General features: G+C 39.2%; 4 protein-coding genes across 5 annotated transcripts in view; 1 reads left to right on the top strand and 3 right to left on the bottom strand.

The window, feature by feature from the left end:
- The window catches only part of reln (reelin), a gene marked incomplete in the record, with an annotated part of 128574 nt that extends 122111 nt beyond the window's left edge, over positions 1-6463 (top strand). The window contains 2 exon segments of the mRNA XM_037683613.1: positions 2753-2758; positions 5170-6463. Coding sequence (XP_037539541.1) covers positions 2753-2758; positions 5170-5266 — 103 coding nt within the window.
- A 2907-nt stretch (positions 6464-9370) lies between these two features.
- On the bottom strand, positions 9371-10483 carry LOC119416482 (protein Bouncer-like). Its single transcript, XM_037683716.1, has 2 exons — positions 10476-10483; positions 9371-9749 (listed from the first exon to the last, which is right to left on the bottom strand). The coding sequence occupies exons 1-2, from the start codon at positions 10481-10483 to the stop codon at positions 9371-9373; spliced, it is 387 nt and encodes a 128-aa protein (XP_037539644.1).
- Positions 10484-16089: 5606 nt separating this feature from the next.
- Positions 16090-16701, bottom strand: LOC119415810 (protein Bouncer-like). The gene is made up of 2 exons (XM_037682981.1): positions 16629-16701; positions 16090-16538 (listed from the first exon to the last, which is right to left on the bottom strand). Exons 1-2 carry the CDS (start codon positions 16649-16651, stop codon positions 16091-16093), a joined length of 471 nt encoding a protein of 156 aa, XP_037538909.1. The 5' UTR covers positions 16652-16701; the 3' UTR covers position 16090.
- Positions 16702-17027: 326 nt separating this feature from the next.
- LOC119415811 (small integral membrane protein 29-like) lies at positions 17028-18749 on the bottom strand. 2 transcript variants are annotated; one of them, XM_037682984.1, is made up of 5 exons: positions 18694-18749; positions 18325-18530; positions 18229-18254; positions 18032-18140; positions 17028-17088 (listed from the first exon to the last, which is right to left on the bottom strand). In XM_037682984.1, exons 2-5 carry the CDS (start codon positions 18433-18435, stop codon positions 17035-17037), a joined length of 300 nt encoding a protein of 99 aa, XP_037538912.1. In that variant the 5' UTR covers positions 18436-18530; positions 18694-18749; the 3' UTR covers positions 17028-17034. The 2 variants fall into 2 exon arrangements, with proteins under 2 accessions (XP_037538912.1, XP_037538911.1); XM_037682983.1 differs by having other exon boundaries at positions 18325-18546; positions 18694-18742.
- Between the last annotated feature and the right edge of the window lie 753 nt (positions 18750-19502).

Genomic DNA, 19502 nt, shown 5'->3' on the forward strand with positions numbered 1-19502 from the left:
AGAAAAATAAAGATCAGAAGCAGAATAAGCTTTATTGTCATTGTACCGAGATTTTCAGAATACTTTTAAGATAGAAAAAGGTAAAAGGCCATGAGGCTGGATATTGGTATTACAAAAAAAAGATCTCTTCACATCTTGTCCTATCAGGACACGATTTAAGACATCAAAAAACTACCAGAAAGCACATTTATAGACACATTACATATGCATTTGACAACAAGACACGATGAGATTTGTCCACGAAACCCTTTCAGATAGGTCATAGTTCTGATAAGATGTTGGTCAGCTGGCAGTTCTGATGAGCCTGCGCAGAAGTTCTCAACGGGGGGGGGGGGGGGGGGGGGCGGGGGGGGGGGGGGTGGGGGGGGGGGGGGGGCGATAGATGAAGCTTTTTTCTTGGTTTACCCATGTCCCAGATTCAGATAAGCCACAATTGTTGATTTTCTTCAGGCAGGCAGACTATTTTTTTCTTGTCAGCCTTGAGTCCTGCAGGAACTTTCCAGATCCAAAATGGCCAGATTTATGGGCATTCCACTGATCCATGCTATGAGCCTTCTTCAAGTTCGACCCCAACATGCTGGCGAGTCCTAGAAGCTGCAGGTGGCCTGCAATTCTCACAAATCACTTCCATCTTATGGTTTAGCTCATAAATCTGCTGATTTTGAGTACTTGTAGCACAAACCAAACCTTCACACAGACTCAGAAGTTTTGTCATGGCCGAAACTGCTGCCGATGTCTTCTTCTAAAGTTGATAATACAGGGACCCGCCAATGCCAAAGAGCAGAAACCCTGCTATCATGAATCCATTTATATAAATGTCTTTGGCGTCCCCTTGAGACAGAAGTGAAAAACACATCAGCTGCCAAAGTCCCCACAGATCCTTGATGTATTCTGCAGCGTGAGTCTCGGCAGGACATGGGGGCTCTCCAGGACCCTGTCGTTTTGTTGAAAAGATTTTGTCGATTGCGTTGAAAGCACAAAAGTACAGTTCACCAGATTATATCAGTATTTTTTTGTTTGGAAGCGGTGTACCAGGAGCTCCAAGACACACACAAAGAGCAACAGCAGGAGGAGAGAATGTGTCCGCCTTGAGCGAGAGCAGAAAAAAAATGGATGTAAACTTCAATAAGATTAAATCTGTTGGAGTCATTTCAAACAACCACATATCATCCTTAACTTAAAGGTTAAAGATTTAAACATTTCTACAATATTTCTACTGGTTAGCCCACCTTGAAGGATGCTAGTTAGCATGCTGTATAATAATGATGTAACTGGTTTAATCCCTGTCATTGGACCGAGGCCAAAAAACAGCAAAAATAAAGTGGTTAAGAAAAGAACAACAAAATAATCATAAATTCTCTGAATCACTATCTGGTATTATGGTGGTAATGTTCATCCAACTGAACAATCTTTAATTTGATTTATGAAAGTTTTTCAACATGTATTGATCAGTGGTCAGCAGTGATAATAAATGTTTACATGACATTATATATTATTTAGATACTAAAAAGTTAAAGTGAAAATGTTGCCTTCATCCAAAGGAGTGGAGTCATTCCACAAGGGCTTTAACGTCCCCAGATGTGTTGCTCCACTCTGTTTTTAGATCAGCCTGGTTGCTCTTTAAATGTTTCAGTCAATGATTATCCAGGTCGTCTCTCCACACTTTCCTTGTTAGTTGGAAGCTGAAAAGTTTACACGACTACTACACTACAGGAAATTATGATTTTTTTTTTAATCACATACATTTTTGTTCTACTGCAAACTCACAATATTCTACTAATTTTTACTTAAAAATTGAATTGCATTACTTTTATTTTTTTAAGAAATAAAATAAAATAGATCTGAAGGAACTTACTTTGCTCTCAGTCACTCACACTGAGTTTTTTTTTTTTTAAGATTTTGTGCTGCATTACCAGTTTTATTACTTTATACCAGTCGATGCTTTAAAATGTTCAAATTAAAGAGGACACTGAAGATATCATGATCTTTATACTAACTTTACACTTACTAACACCATCAGAAGACGCTCCTGTGAGATGCAGAGCAACAATCTTAATGTGAAAGCGTTTCAAAGCCTGCATAAAACAGCCGTGTCATGTTAAAATCTGCAAAGTCATTGAGAAAGGCACCTAAACAGACCCTGAGGCCTAACCTGAGCTGTCCCTGGTCTTCATGGCCGTGACCTGTCCCACTCCTTCCTTTGCATTTGCTCAGTTTTCAACAGTGTCTGCTGAAAAGAGTGACCCTCACACTTTGCTCTGTTCTTTATTTCTCTCTGTTCACCACTCCTTCACTCGTTTCCTCTCCACTCCTCCTGCTCAACCTTTATTTTATTTATTTACTTTTTTGCTTTGACTTTCCCTTTCCTCCCTGCTTTCACCGTTGCCCCTGGTTACGTGTTTGTGCTTGCTCCTCTGCTTGATCTGTGAACCTTCCTCCATCTTCTCCCTCTCTCCCGTTTTCGTCCTCCCTCTCAACTTCTCCTCCGACCATTCTGGCTCGATGAATGGATCCTGCCGTGTGACCTCCTCCATCTTCCTCTTCACTTTTTGCTCGTCTTCGTTACATCTTCCCTCCACCACTTTTACTGCTTACATACTCTTCTTCTTTGGGTCTCTGCCTCCCCAGGCTGGGGCTCCTACCCCCCCAGACCTTTCTACGAGACAGCAGTCCCCTCCTCCTCCTGCCTCCCCCCTCTCGCGCTCTAACCTCTGCTCTCTTCTGTATTCTGCTCCCTCTGGCATGGCTGTAGTGTGAGGTAAGTTCTCCGCCTCTTCCTGAATGCAGCCCCCACCCACCCCTCCACCACCACACACAAACCCTTCCTCCCAAACTATTTTATTTTCTCCTTGTACCACTGCAGACACCGTTCTTATAATTTTACATACACATTCAGCCCCCTCTCATCTCCACCATCCTCTTGGTTTGAAACGACACCCGAGGCAGGTCAAAGGGCAGGCCGGCTGCTCGCAGCGTTCAGGCGAAGGCTCGCTGAAAAATAACAAACGGTTAACAACCAGCTGGATAAAGGTCTAAAATACACAGAAATGATTAACGAATTCAAACTGTGGTTTTGACTTGAATAAGCTCTTTGCATAATGACCACATTTTATTTAACGTGTTACGTTTCATACAAAGATACATGTTTGTGTTTATATGTGTGATGTAATCCATCACTATATATCTGTATCCGTTCTTACAACAATCTAAAACAAAATCAGGTTTGGTGTTTTTGACTTTGCTACTAATTTTAGAAACTAACATGAAAATCCTGCTTCAAAAAAATCCACATGTTCCATCCAGTTAGTAAAAAATCAAGCTCTGCTTTTCCACTCAGTTGAATAGGAGATCTATCATTATTTTTAAAATAAACTCACATTTATTCTTGGAGTTTCATCCAACTTTTTGCCCTTGCATGGCTTTACGGATCAACAGTTGCAACAACTCTCCATCCTCTTTTGTTTTCACTCATGGCTGTTTGTTTGTTTGTCTGTCTGAGCACAACAACAACATGTCTCTGGGCCAGGAGTACCCACCTCACCTTATATTTGTGATTAAACAGCACCAATTCTGAAAAGTTGGGATGTTCTGTAAAATGTGAATTAAAACAGAATTCAGTGATTTGCAAATCTCTGAAAACAATCCAACAATTTTCAGTCAGGTCATCTGGACAGGTTCTTTTTTTTTTTTTTTTTTTTTTTGCTGAAATGTTTCACCTTCCATCCAGAAGGCTTCATCAGTCAAGGAAACACAACACAAAAGTGGTTCTTCCCCCAACAGCTTACTATAAAGTTGGATTGTATACCTGGATTACTGAGCATGGACTTTGTTGGTTTTGAACCAGTTTGACATGACTGTTGACGAGGGAGAGGGCCGACAATGGAGGAGGGGGTGTGCCCAAGAGACCATCTTAGCACCAACATAACTGGTTTGTTCCACTTTGGAGTAAGCTGTTGGGGGAAGAATCAGTTTTGTGTTGTGTTTCCTTGACTGATGAAGCCTTCTGGATGGAAGGTGAAACTTTTCAGAAAAAAAAAAAACTGTCCAGATGACCTGACTGAAAATTGTTGGATTGTATACCTGGATTATTGAGCATGGACTTTGTTGGCTCTGAAAACGTAGTTTTTTTCACGAGACACCGCAAACATCAAATGCTGAAACTAAGAGATTGTCTTTAAGAAGCACGTGGTAAATTTGAATTTCATGTCAGCAAAATAAAAAAATGTAACAGGAGCAACTAAAGCATGTAAAGGTAAGAGATGCATTAAAAAAAACAGCTAGAGGTGCATTTTGTAATAAAATAAACCAAAGAGCAGCAGGACAGTAAGAAGACTGAAATAAAGCCTCTTGGGCTGAATCTCTCAGAAGTAACGAGGAGCAGAGGTTCACCAGTCTGGTTCTACTGTGTCCCACTGTAAAATATGAACATTAACTTTATGAAATTTGCAAACCTTATATTTTTATTTACATTCCAACTTTTCTGGATTGATGAACCATAAGAACACGGATCATCAACACACGCAGTTTAACAACCATTAAAGCTTCCACCCTCACAGCCTCAACCATCACACACACACACCATCCCCACCTTCCCCTGCCCTCCCCCCTGCTTCACAGAGACCCCACCCTGGCTGCACTCCTGGCTCACTGGCACCGCCCTGCTGGATGGAAGAGGCAATAAACAGGCTAAGCAAGAGTGATGTTCTGCAGCTTTTTGTTCTCTGACTTTGTTTAGAACCCTTTCCTGCTCAGGACCCTGCACTATTAAACCTTTTTGTTTTTACTTTTTTATTTTTATCTGACCTCAAACATTCAGTGTCAGCGTTTTGTGTTTGTAGACTCCCTGTGCGTCCTGTAGCTCATCGTGTCAAACGTTAGTCGTATCACCTGGTCCATGTAGCTGCCTTCCATTTGTGCAGAGTGTGAATAACTCCAAGTGTAAACTAGCACCATGAGGCCCATGCAGCTGTTGAGTGTTTGAGCTCATGGTTGATTGAAATCACAGCATGATCCTGGAGGTGAGAGAATGTCGAAGCTACATCAGATCATTTTGTGTGTTTGCATGGATTAGAGCGTGAGTGTGTGTGACTTTATATCTGCTTTACGCTGCCACTAACGTGCACTCTCCTTTTTCCTTCCCTCTTTACTGATTTTGTGTCCCCCCCCCAGCACGCGTAAACAAAACTACATGATGAACTTTGCCAGACAGACGGGCATGCGCCACTACTACAGTCGCAAGAGGCGGGCTCTGCAGCAGCGTGCCTGAACGCCCGCCAAGGAGGGACCTCTGACCTGCCAATCACACATCGTCCTGCCTCACACGTCCATGTTCTGACACGTGCCGTGATCCATCCACCGGTACATTCTGATCTCCATCTCTGCCTGAAACAATCACCCAACTGCTCCAGCCAAGCATGGCCGTCCCACCCACCCAGATCCACCAGCATCAAACTGAAGGAAGGACTCAAACACCCACTTTAGTTTGCTGTTTTTCCTCCCCCTAAAGGATGCTCTGGGTTGTAATTGTTGCTAATGTTCCTCCCTCAGGTCGCCACCCTCCCCTTCTTTTTCCCTACCACACTGTGAATTTAAAAGAAAATAAATCACTGGTGAACTGACCAGCTGATTGGAGATTAGCCTCCCAGTTCCACTGAGCCACCAAGGGAGGGGGGGACAACCACTCTGCTGCCGCCAAACCAGTATGCCAAGAAAGATACGATGATCCGGATCATTTGGGGGAATAAAGGTGATGAAGCAAAAAAAACAACAAAAAAAAGTACTGATGTTTTTGGTGTTCTGTGTGTCTGTGGGTTCTTTTTGTGCTGAGTTGACTGTGGTGTTCCGTTCGTTCGTTTTCTACTTATTCATAATAAAGGGGGAGGGACTGGGGGGGTGCGCTGGGTTGTTTCCTTTTTCTTTATTGGATCAGGTGTGGAGCAGGGTGCAAAACGCCCTGAAAACACACCAAGAATGAAGAAACGAGAGATCGTCATGACAACGGGGAAAGAAAATATCACGAAAAAGAAGAAAAAAACAAAACGTAAAGACTGATCAAGTTTTTTTTTTTATCCTTTTTTATATATGTTGGTTTCCGAAAATACAGATATTTATGGTAAATGGTTCTTCACGTTACCTATTTAAGATGCACTGTGCGTGGATTCTGTACGTTATTTTCTAGTGTTAAGTTATTGAACAAGTCGAGTCAGGCTCTCAGACTGCATCGTCTCTCCTCTTCCTCCACTCCCCTCTTCTCGTGCTGTTTCCCCCTCCTCCCTTCTTCCACTTTCTCTGCTGATATCTGATACCTGGAGGTGAGGCTCGATCAGTGTTGTTTTTTGAAGTCTGTGTAATATGGACCCTCTGCCCCCAGTGTGACTCCAGTATAGCAAACTCCTGTATATATATGTATATCCACTGTGGGGAGACCCAGCAGCCTTATTAAAGGGAAATAAAGAACTGTCAAACCTCACCGTCTCATCTTCTTTCTCACTTTTAAAAGCCAAAGATTTATCAGCTGTGTCCCACACTCAGTCTGCCTCAAGTCTTACATTATTACTCTAATAAGCCACATTCGATGACAGGAGAAGATTTTGAACTGGTTTTACTTGCAAGGGCAGATTTTCACAGCAGGTTACACAGATATACAGAAGTTTATATACATGGAGCCCAGTCATGAGAGTCTACCATGGACAGTGCCAAGACTTGTTTTTATAAGCTTATCAGCTCCCAGCACACAGGCATACTGGTGTCCTTGGACTGCCAGCTGCACCTGCAGTATCAAACCAGCTCCTCATCCAGCTCTCCTCTAACAACACATGGTTCATGGGCAGTTATTCTCAGTCATAATAGTTAAAAACATCCATAAACCTTGAACAAAATTCCGACACTATACTTTGTATATTTTATACTTAAAGCAATGGTTAAGATTTTTTTTTTTAAGGTGGGGCTCTGTGGAAAGTGTCTTAACAATTTGGTAGATAACTGAACGACTTAGGTTTAGACAAACAGTGATTAGGTGTGACCAAACAAGACAAGCTAATGGCTAGTACGAGCACAGCCTAGATAAAAGAGGATTAGTATAGCTGACAGTTGTACCGATATTAAAGTTTCATGAGGTAGTAGCTGGGTGGCACAGTGGTGTAGTTGGTAGAGCTGTTGCCTCTCAGCAAGAAGGTTGCCGGATTGAATCCTGGCCAGGGACCTTTCTGGGTGGAGTTTGCATGTTCTCTCCGTGCATGTGTGGGTTTTCTTCTGGTACTCTGGTTTCCTCCCACAGACCAAAAACATACATGTTAGGCTGATTGGTAACTCTAAATTGTCCCTAGGTGTGAATGAGAGAGTGAATGTTTGTTTGTCTCGTTTGTCTCTATGTGTCCCTGTGATGGACTTGCAACCCGTCCAGGGTGTACCCCGCCCCTCGCACAGTGATTGCTGGACATGGGCACCAGCGACCCAAAAGTGGAATAAGCAGGTAAAGAAAATGGATGGATGGATGGATGTGGCAGCAACTTCTAGTTGTAGCACTTTTTATTTTATTTTATTTTTTATTAACCTTTATTTAACCAGGCAAATCCCATTGAGATCTCTTTTGCAAGAGAGACCTGAAGGCAGCCTAACATGCATGTTTAGGTCTGTGGGAGGAAACTGGAGTACACTGAGAAAACCCACGCATGCACGGAGAGAACATGCAAACTCCACTCAGAAAGACCCCAGGTCCAACCAGGGATTGAACCCAGGACCTTCTTGCTGTGAGGCAACAGTGCTAACCACTGAGCCATCATGCCAGCCTTTTGATGCAGCTTTAGGCTCTTCCTGTAGAAATACATTTCTGCTAAAGTAAAGGTGCAATTTTAAACTGACAGAGGTTTATAAAATATATTTTATATGAATTGTAAAATGTTTAAGATGGGAGTTTAACGACAGAAGCAACCTACTTTGGTCTTGGCCTTTAGTTACTTGAAGTCAGAATAAAACTTCTTACAGAAATTTAGAGAGCCATCTGCTGCAGGTGTACATTACGTGTTCATTGACTTTCCACAGAATCTTCAAGATCTGAATATCAGAAAATCCTTCTGTCTCAATAATATAAAGCTTCACAACCTAAAAGGAAAATGTAAAAGAAATACAAAAAATCAAGTAAAGACACATTTAAAAATCAATGGGTTTAAAAAATTGATAGGTTTAAAATAATTAAATTCAGTTGATTTATCTAGCACCATATCACAACAAAGTTGCCTCAGGGCACTGAACAGAAATATTCACATACAAAGAAAAAACAGTAAAGTTCTCCAAGGAATAAAAGTAAACAAGGTTTTGTTCCAGGTTTAAACAAGAACAGGGAAATTAATATGTTCATTATATATATATATATATGTATATATATATATACACACACACACACACATACACAGGAACTGTGCTGCTCCAAGTGGCTGCATGTTGAAGCAGCTCAATTTCATTCCGAGATACAAATTATTGCTTTTGAAAAATTTAATTCCTTTTGTCTGGGTGTAAATCACCTTTCTTTGGATTATTTCCTCTGGTATCAGATGCTGTGCAGTTGGAAATGTTTTTACTGAAACTTTTACTTTGGGACATTTATGATGCGTAACCAAAACAAGGTTGTTTTTTGTTGTCGTTTTAAACACAACTGGGAGCAGCAAATTAACATCTCAATACCTCAGAATTTGGCTGGAGATGCAACAGTGAAGCCGTTTACAAGAAGGGACAGATCAGACTGTACTTTTCGAGGAAGCTGAAGTCCTTCATTGTTTGCAGTAAGATGCTGCATATCTTCTACAAGTCTGTTGTAGAGAGCACCATCTCTTCTGCCATCATCTGCTGGGGGAGCAGCACCAGAGCAAGTGACTTAAAAAAAAAAGCTCAACAAGCTCATAAAGAAGGCTGGCTCAGTTCTGGAGACTCCTCTAGAACCTTTGGAGATGATTGTTCAAAGACAGATTCTTCATAAAATGAAGAACATTATAGACAACCTTCAGCATCCTCTTCAGACTGTCATCAACAGAGTGTCTTCAGTCAGAGGATTCTTCAGATCCACTTTAGTACAGACGCTACAAGAGATCCTTCCTGCCCACAGCCATCAGAATCTAGAACAACTCTTTAATGAAACCAGGATGAGTTACATTTAATTTCCCTCTGGGATTAATAAAGTATTTTTGAATTTATGTTTATTAGAGCTCAGAAAAAATATATACATTTTAAAAGTATTTATTATAGTAAAAGTATAAAATAGACCATAAGACAAAGGATTAAATTAAAACCACCACTGTGGTGGTCATCACGGTCGTGCACACCTCAGTGTCTCCAGACTGGGTGTTCACCCCGTGTGCAGTGTCCGGTGTTGTAGAACTCACAAACCACAGACCATTACAGCGATGACCAGTAAAGTTAGAGCGATACAGGAAGGTCTGAGAGCAGAACACGAGTTACAGAACTGCCAGTCACAGCAGCTGTACGTCATCTTGTGGACCGTCCCTTTGAGGCGGACGTTGACCTGACCACTGCAGCGCTCCTTCGGCACGCAGCCCCTGGATGACAGGGCTGTGTGGTTGCCATAGCGACCCAGGCCTATGAAGCAGACCTCTTTGGGGAGACACTCCGTCACAGTGTATTCAATGTTCTTCTCCTTCTGTATCTCCAGGACGGGCATGAAGAAGCAAAGCAGGTTTTTGCAGTGCAGCAAGGGCAGGAGCAGAAGGACCAGCGTGAAAACTTGGAGGAGCATCTGCCTGGAGGAGAAGAAACGTTTGCACAATCAAATAAAGAGTTCAATTTAGATTCCCTTTTAGCAAACACCGGGCAACCCTTAAAAGTTCAAATAAGTCATTTCGCAACCAATTACTTTTTTTAGAAATCAATTTAAAAAAGGACAGAAACTTTAAGTCACCAACCTGAACAGAAGTATCTTTATATCTAAATGAAGGAACTCAACAGGATAAAGTTTTAAATACCTGCTGTATGTCGTGTAAAAGCTCTGTAGATTTGCAAAACCCACATTTGACTGGTCAGTTTGTCCTTTCAGCTTTTACAAATTCAAAGTAGAGAAAACTGTATAGTTCGTATTTTTAATTTTTATCTTGAACTGCAATCAGATGACACGACAAGCTGTTCAGTTATTTAGAGCGAAAATTTGGGAAACTATTTTAAACTTGCCAATAGAAAAATCATATATTTTAGCCACGACTGATCCATTTTCAAAAATCGTCCAGACCTTCTTTGTAGCTCGCAGCACAACCAATCACCGTATGACGCAGTTAACTTCTAAAATTATTGCCAGTTATAGGTTTTTGATCTCTCAGACCATCAGTGGCAAAAGAAACTCAGCAAACATTCATACTTTCAAACCCCAATGAACTTGCACACAGCTGACAGGGTGAGCACAAACCTCTATAAACTATTTCATTCAAAGACATGGCTGCAAAGGTTTTAGGTGATTAACTTGAAGGAAAACTTACCGGGCCATTTCAGCAATTTTAAATCCAATCACCCAAAACTTTTCAGAATTTCTTTAGAGCAGTGATCTCTTCTTCTTCTTCTTCTCGATGAGTTTAATGGCGGTTGGCAAAAAACTGTAGGTGTGCATTACCGCCACCACTGGTATGGAGTGTGGTTCATCATGGGCTAATTCTATGTGTATGTGTGAGTAAACTATATATATCTCAAATTCTATTAATCAACTTTGTTTTCTTAAAATATCTAATTATAATTTGTATATGTTTGCTCTCCAAGTTGTGTTGTAGTGCATCTATTATATTAAGTTTTTCTTTTATCTTTTCAAACTGTCTCTTCATAAACCTTCGTTCTGCTGCATATTTCTGACATTCCAATATCACATGTTGAATAGTTTCATCTTGTCCACAGTGCTCACATTTTCCTGTATTGTGTTTCTTTATTTGAAATAATGAATAATTCAGTCCCGTATGTCCAAATCTCAATCTTGTTATTAATCTTTCTTCCTTTCTGCTCCTTCTTCCAGTTCTCGTTTCTCCCACTGTCTTTTTGATCCTATAAAACCATCTTCCTTTTTTTCCTTCATCCCATCTTTTCTGCCATTCTTTCTTCAGTTTTTGTTTGATGATACTTTTTACCTCTGATTTGCTTATATTTACTGTAAAGTCAATGTGATTCTGAGTTGCCTTCTTTGCCATCTTATCTGCCATCTCGTTTCCTTCAATCCCAATGTGCGCTGGTACCCATAAAAATGTCACTGTTAAACCCATCCTTTGTGTTCTGAATAATGTGTGGTATATTTCTAATAAAATATCTGGCCTACTGTCTGTATGATTGTGCTTTAAACTGAGTAATGTGGAACTTGAATCTGAACAGATTATTGTTTTTAATGGTTTTACTTCCTCCACCCACTGCACTGCTAATAACACTGCTAACATCTCTCCTGCATATACGGATAAGTCGTTGGTGATTCGTTTTCCTATTTTTATTTGAAATTCCGGTACTATAAAAGCTATTCCTATTTTTTCATTTGTTTTTGATGCATCTGTATATATTTGAATGTACTGGTAATAATTGTTTATATAAGTCTGTACTGTGTGTGAATCTATGATGTATGTCCTGTCCTTTTTCCTTTCCATTAGTGTCATGTCGACTGTTGCTGTTGGTAATATCCAGGGTGGTAAAACTGATAGTGGTAAATGTGGACTTATTTCTAAATGATGTATTTGAACTTCTTCTGTTTTCTTTCTTATGATCCATCCAAAACTTCTTGTTTGTTTTTTCTCTTTCTCCCAGCATGGGATTAGTGTATCGAGTGTTGGATGATCCGGGTTATTGCTTTGTAAGTTTATCCAGTAATTTATTGCTAGTTGTGTTCTTCTTAGATCTAAAGGCATCTCTCCCATTTCTACTTCTAGCGCTGTTGTTGGTGTAGTTTTGAATGCTCCTGTGCAGATTCTTAATGCCTGATGTTGTATTGTATCTAATTTTTCCAGATGAGTTTTTGCTGCTGATCCATAAATGATGCTTCCATAATCAATGTTTGATCTGATTAATCCGGTGTATATTTGTTTTAAAGCTCCTCTATCCGCTCCCCAGTCACTGCCAGCCAAACATCTCATAATGTTTAATATTTTTTTACATTTATCGATAATTTTCTGTATATGTATCTTCCATATTATTTTTTCATCAAACCATACTCCTAAAAACTTTACACTTTTTACTTGTTCTAATTCTTGATTATATAATTTTAATTTTATTTCCTCTCTTATTCTTTTCTGTGTAAACACCATAACTTTTGTTTTTTCTATTGAGAACTTAAATCCCCATTGAAATGCCCATTTTTCTATTTTAATTATCATATCTTGTATTTTTTTAATAACAAATTCTGTATTTCTACCTCTTTTCCATATGGCTCCATCGTCCGCAAATAATGAACATCCCATTTCTTTCTCAATGTCTGTAAATATATCATTTATCATTATGGAAAACAATAACGGACTTAAAATGCTTCCTTGTGGCGTCCCATTTTCTACTGTAAATTTTCTTGATAGTTCTTGCCCAATTCTCACTTCTATTGTTCTGTCTGATAAAAAGTTTTGAACCCAGTTAAACATATTTCCATTGATCCCCATTTGACATAATTTAATTAATAATCCTTCTACCCACATCATATCATATGCCTTCTCTAGATCAAAAAATACAGCGACTACACTTTCTTTGTTGATTTGTGCTTTTCTGACTTCATGCTCTAAGCAAATTGTTGGGTCATTAGTATTCCTCCCCTTTCTAAACCCACTCTGATATTTAGATATATACCCTTTGATATTTAAATAATAAGTTAATCTATTATTAATCATTTTTTCCATTATTTTACACATATTTGACGTTAAAGCAATGGGTCTATAATTTTCTGGGTTTGTATTGTCTTTTCTTGGTTTGGCTATTGGAACTATGATCGCCTCCTTCCAGCTCTCTGGCAGCTCCCCTTCCTCCCAGATTTTATTGTAAAATTCTAATATTGTATCTTTTGATGTTTCACTGAGATGTTCTATCATTGTATACCAAATGTTATCTTTACCAGGTGCTGTATTCTTTGTTTTCCTTAGTGCATAGTTCAGTTCTGTTTTAGTAAACGGTTCATTCAATAAATTATTTGTTTCTTCAGTATTTTGTTGTAAATCTTTGTATTTTAGTTTTGTGGCTTCCTGACCTTTCCTTCCTTCTTCACTCATGTTACTAGAACTATGAATTTTACTAAATATTTCTGCTAATATTTCAGCTTTCTCGTCATCTTTTGTAATAGTTTTGTTACTTATTTTTAATACTGGATATTCATATTCTTTTTTAATACCATTCATTCTTTTAATTATTTTCCAAATTTTTTCAATTTTTGTTTCTTTTCCCACTGTGTTACAGAATTTTCTCCAATATTCTCTCTTTGTGTTCTTAATTATTCTCCTTACCATAGCTTGTTTTCTTTTATAATCAATTAGATTCTGATAAATTGGATTCCTTTTAAGTACTTTAAATGCTTTATTTCTTAACTTTATTATTTCACTACATTCACTTGTCCACCAGGGTACAATTCTCTTGTCCTTCTGTCTTCCTCCTTTCTTTATTGAATTTTCTGCAGCTTCTAGTATTACCTTATTTATATATGTATTTATATTATTTATATCCATTGTCATGTTGACTTTTTCTAGACTAATTTGACTCAAATAGCTAAATTTAACCCAGTCTGCTTTATTAAAATTCCATTTTTTGTTTATTTTTATATTATTGTTATTTATTGTTAGTCCTGCTCTTATTGTAATGGGATAATGATCGCTGCCTATAGTTGTATTTTTATCAATGTCCCACTCACAGACACCAGCCACTGAGTTTGATACAAATGTTAAATCTATAACTGACTCTGCTCCTGTTCTTACATTCAGTCTCGTTCCTCTTCCATCATTAATGCATACTAAATTTTTGTTTTCCATTATTTCTTCGATAATCTGTCCATTTTTATCGTTACATTTACCCCATACTGTGCTATTAGCATTAAAGTCCCCACACCATATTACTCTCCCTTCCAGATGTTCCATCACCTCTTCCATCAACTCCAGTGACAATGTTTTACATGGATTATAAAAATTTAATATTTTACAATTTCCTTCTTTTCCCCAAATTTCTATTACTATATATTCCAATTCTTTACCTTTCCCTATTATTTGATATTGCCTGCCTTGTTTTATAAATATTATACACCCTCCTCCACTTCCTTCTTGTCGATCCCTTCTTATATTATCATATCCTTTAATAATAAAATCTATTGTTGGTTTTAACCACGTCTCCTGTACACAAATAACGTCTGGTTTCTCTTGAAGTTCGTTAATATAACCTTTAAGTTCCTGTCCATTAGCAATTAAACTTCTAGCATTCCATTGTAATATATTCATATATTGTCACCTGGTGTTCCTGGTCTTCCATCAGCTTCCAACCTTTTGTTAATGTTTTCCCAAGATCCCTCTTTGAACCCCAAAAATTTTTCAGCTCCTCTCACAATTATTTTAATTTTCTCTGTTTTATGTTTGGCCTGGTCAGTGCAGTTTATGACATATGCTATGAATAATATTAGGTTTTCAACTGGCATTGTGATGTTTTCCTCTGTTTGCTGTTTACTGGTACTTTGTTGTGGGTTCTGGTTCTCTGTTTGTCCTGTCGCTCTTGTCTTTTGTTCTTTGACACTTTTGACTGCCTCTGCATATGTGGTGTTTTTACTTATTTTCACCTGTTGGATTTCTTTTGCCGTTTTCCTCACTTCACACCCTCCATATGTAACTCTATGTTGTCCTCCACAGTTGCAACACTTCTCCTTTTCTTCTTTACATTCTTCTATCCTATGGTCTTCTCCACACTTTGGACACCTCTGTTTACCTTTGCACGCTGCTGCAATGTGTCCATATCTCTGGCACTTGTAACAGCGGAGTGGTGGTGGGATGTAAGGCCTAACTTGAAAATTTAAATAACCTATTTTTATGTTTGCTGGTAATGTTGTCTCATCAAACTCAATCATAATTGATAAACTTCCTACTCTTTCCCCATTAACAGTTCTTGATAGTCTCTTCAAGTTGTTTACTTGTGCACCAACAATGTTCCTTTTTATTTTATCTAAATCTTCATCCACTGGGATCCCGTAAATAACTCCGCGAACTGTTTTGTTTTCTCCTATTATCTTTTTTTCCATGACCATTCTTTTACAGATGTTCTCGACGTGCAAAGCCTTATTTTTTTGTTCTTCAGTTTTACATGATATTAATAAATTTCCATCTCTTAACACCTTCACCATTTCTACATCCCCAATCTTCCTTTTTATTTCTTTTGATATCAAAATGGGGCTTATGTTACCCTGCCCTTCCTCATTTTTTAGTTTTAATATTATTTTAAATTCATCCCTCACTACTTTTCTTCTTACTACCCTTTCTTCATCAGAGCTGCTCCCTTCCAACTCCCTTTTATTACTCTGGCTGTCATTTGTCCCTTCCTCCATTTTATTTCTTCCGCGTCCTCTCCCTCTACCTACCGGTGTCCACCCCTCAAAATCCATGTCTGCCTCGTCTCCTACCTGTTTTTCCATCCGAACCATTCACATACCAGTTTATGCCAATTTCCGCCTGTTCCAAAGTCCAAAAAATGTCAAATACCGATAATCCGTCAAAAATTGTTTTGAATTCCGCGCCCAACAGCTTCCTCCTTCCTTCACCCCTCCTTCCTTCCAAGCAGCAGTGATCTCCAGCTGACTAATGCTGTTTACAAAGAAGCCACACCCATCAGCACACCTGCATGCAATGTTCACACAAATCAACCAAACGAGGGCTTCATCACGGTGCTTTTATTGAGCAGCATCCATCAGGCTGTATGAATAATGTCAGTTATTATACCAGGAGGATGGTTGAGCAGTCCCACCTCTTCTCTCTGGATCAGAACATGTAAAAAACACCAGAATAGAAATTTATATTTACACCTTTTTTCCCCAAAATATCAAACTAAATCAGAAAGCATGCAAACATATGACTAAATGTTAGTCGCCTTTTAGAGACTAAGGCAGGTTCCTGTGGCCAACAGCCCCCCTCAGTCAGTAATCTGCACATGAACTCCACGGTTCCTCCTCTGCAGCTTCAGTGATGGTTTGATCTTCTGGTTGAGCTTCAATGATTCCTAGCAGCTTCTTCAGGCTGGTGTCAGGCTTCGGTGCGCTGTTACATCTGTCTCTGCAGCAGCACGTGTGACTGACGTTGTACTCGACTCCACGGTAAGAGACCATCTCATGGGAGCCACAGAGCCCGGCGTCCACGCAGCCCTGTGCAGACAGGATGTGGACAGAGCCGTAGCGGCCCCTGGAGCTGGAGCAGCGCTGGGAGGGCAGGCACTGACTGGTGACGTTGGAGCACGACTTGCCTTTGGGCTGTAGAGGACAGAAGGAACACAGCAGGCTGTCCAGGGTGAGAGCAGGGAGGACCAGTGCAGAGACAAGCAGGACGGAGGTCAGGGACCGGCCTGGGACGGATGGAGGGACATCCATGCTGTGAATCAGCCAACAATGAAAAACAGGATAGATAAAATATTAACATCCAATAAGGACTTTTTACAGTTTGTGTATCCGTGTTGTTCACCTGTGCCTTTGTGACCCCATCATCCTGTGAGTCAAAACCAGCAGCCAGCTCAATTTGAGTCCCCAACAGAGCCTCTGATTACTGATCAGAAGCAGGTGCGACTGAAAGCAACGATGCATGCAGACACAGACACTAGAAACCAAAAGCTTTCCAAATGGATCTGATGTTTATTGTTTTTAAACCACATCTTGCAGCTTTTAAACACTCTTCATCATAAAAAAGAAAACCCTCTCAGCTGAAAGGAGCAACAGGACTGCAGTGCCATCTGGTGTCTGACGCGCGACGAGCACACCATGAAGAATAAGACCTGTTTAATCAGACCAGTGCAGCAGGAATGTTGCTTTGTGTGACAGCAGGCTCAATAAAACTATCGTTTAACTTCCCAGCGTGACTTCTGATATCCTGCTCATGTGCCATAGTCAGAGGGAAACAGGAGCTGAGTCTCGTTGTACAGAGGTTCCTGAAAAGAGAAAGAAAAGCTGGCATAAGATGGAGTTTTATGCTTATGACAGACGATGGGATACAGAAAACACAGAAAGATACAAAGCAAAGTGATGCATTCATTCCCATATTAACATAATGTTTATATCACGAGACGCTGAAGCCAAAAGTGGAGTGGTGATGTTTCTGCTTTTATTTATACGTGTGTATTTATTTGTTGGCTAAATGTCACTGAACAGATTTTTATTCATCTTTCAGTGTGCAATCATTGGTTACATCAATAGATAATTAACATTTGGAATCAACATGGCGCAAGATTATGGGGTGCCGTATGTAAAGTTACACAGTCAAAAATTAACAGCAATATTTTTGGTTTATTAAGCCTTTCATAAGAAAAAATAGGGTTTTTTTTCAAAGTCATATTTTTAACTTGTACATTTATAAATGTCATAGTTCCAAACGAAATATTAAATTTACAAGCTAAATGTTTAGTTTACAAACTAAATACTTAACTTGCAAGTTAAATATTTAGTTAGCAAGCTAAATATTTAGCTCCACACTAAATATTTAGTTTATGAAGTAAATGTTTGTGTTCAAGATAAATGTTTAATTTACAAACTAAATATTTACCTTGCAAGTTAAATATTTATCTAGTGAACTAAATATTTAGGTGTAAATTAAATATTTAATTTCAAAGCTAAATATTTATTTTCAAAACTATACATTTAATTTCCTAACTAAATATTTATCGTCCAAGCTAAATATTTAATTTCCAAACTAAACATTTAATTTCTGAAATTTTACCTATATTGTGCTAAAATTTGGGATGGTAGTAGCTGAGACCCATCTCAAACTTACACTTTGTGTGTTAAATGATGGTGCAAGCTCTCTTTAAAATGGAAAATCGCTCTGTCACTGATTATTAATAAAGTATTTCAGTAGACATTCAGTTTGTTGCTTACAGCCAGCTCTTGCTCCTTGTTGCCTCCATCAATATCACCCCACTCTTCTTCCTCCTCTGCAGGGTCGTAGCTGTACAGAGGAATCAGCCGGTGGCGCAACTCATCTAATCTGAAAGAAGGGATAGCAAAATAAAGTAACTAAAAAAAGTAAGCTTCTCTTAACTTGTTGCTTAAATTAGAAAACAAAAGTAGCTTACCTTGATCTTCTCCTGAAATAATAAACCTAAAGAGGGATGCACATCCTTAAATAACTCATACGCAGATATGGTGCTGAAAATCAAGATCTCTCTTACCACTGCTACTATACATCCAGTGAGGGTCAGTAGAAGGAGTGGGATGAATGCAAAGTAACCAGGTTTGTTGTGTGGTGGTGTGGGTAGAGGTGTTGTGTGGTTCTGATTCATTTCTTTTCAGCTCGGGTCCCTCTTTCATTGGAGTGTACCTCAGCTGAAGCTGGGACCGTCTTTCCCTCCAGAAGGACTTCAAGACATTCCTGTACCTGTGAGAAGCTCATGCTTAGAGGGTCAAAGAAACGTTCCCATGAGAAGCGTTATTGCTGAGTCAGTGCAATGGATTTTATAAACTGACACAGGATGTTGTCTAGTTTCCTTGTTTGGAAAAATAAAGAACTAAAAAAAGAAGAAGAAGAAAAAAGAACTTACCGTGAAGGTGAGCAGTGAAGCGGTACTTCCTGACACACATTTGCTTCCTGCTTCTCTTTTCAGAAACAAAAAACAAAACACCAAAGCATTGTTCTGATGAGTCAACCTGCTCTCTGACATTCCTGAGACAGGTGTGAGGTGAGACATCTTTAAATGACAATTATTACAGTAAACATGCACACCTTTGAGGCACTGAAGTGGATTCATGTAAGATAGCATTAAAGACCTAACATTCTTTACTGAAACACATATTGCCGCCTTTCTGTTCAAAGGTTTAGATCATCCTACGCTAAGAAATGAGAGTCAAACCATGAAACTGACTTTACATGTAATCACATGCAATGTCACACGATGCAGACCTCTCAGCTCCCACCATGGCAGACTAGATTTAGAAATTTAGAATATTGTACTGTCAGTGAAAAAGACTGAATTCCAGACATTTTTCTGTTTTGGCTGTGATCTGCATCCAAAAATTATTTTTTGTGAGTGTGCGGTAAACTTGAAGTGTATGCGTGTTTGCGCGCGTGTGTGTGTGTGTGTACTTATGTATGTACATACACATTCATACATACATACACATATAATTTATTTAACCAGGCAAATCCCATTGAGATCACAGATCCCTTTTGCAAGGGAGGTCTGAAGCAGCCTAACATGCATGTTTTAATTCTGGGTGAGGAAACCAGAGTACCCGGGGAAAACCCACGCAAGCACAAGAAGAACATGCAAACTCCAGCTCGATGGACCACAGGTCCAACCGGGGAATATATATATATACATATATATATATATATATGTATATATATATA

This window comes from Nematolebias whitei, chromosome 10 (assembly GCF_014905685.2).
Source record: "Nematolebias whitei isolate Nwh7 chromosome 10, NemWhi1, whole genome shotgun sequence".
NCBI lineage: Eukaryota > Metazoa > Chordata > Actinopteri > Cyprinodontiformes > Rivulidae > Nematolebias > Nematolebias whitei.

Excerpts from the sequence above, each read along its gene's own strand:
- LOC119415810 (XM_037682981.1), bottom strand. The coding sequence starts at position 16,651 with ATGATGGGGTCACAAAGGCACAG. Across the intron at positions 16,539-16,628 it reads ATGGGGTCACAAAGGCACAG|CATGGATGTCCCTCCATCCG; the intron begins GTGAACAACACG and ends GCTGATTCACAG.
- LOC119415811 (XM_037682984.1), bottom strand. The coding sequence starts at position 18,435 with ATGAATCAGAACCACACAACACCTCTACCCACACCACCACACAACAAA. Across the intron at positions 18,255-18,324 it reads CTGGATGTATAGTAGCAGTG|GTTTATTATTTCAGGAGAAG; the intron begins GTAAGAGAGATC and ends ATCCCTCTTTAG. Across the intron at positions 17,089-18,031 it reads ACAAGGAGCAAGAGCTGGCT|GAACCTCTGTACAACGAGAC; the intron begins GTAAGCAACAAA and ends TTCTCTTTTCAG.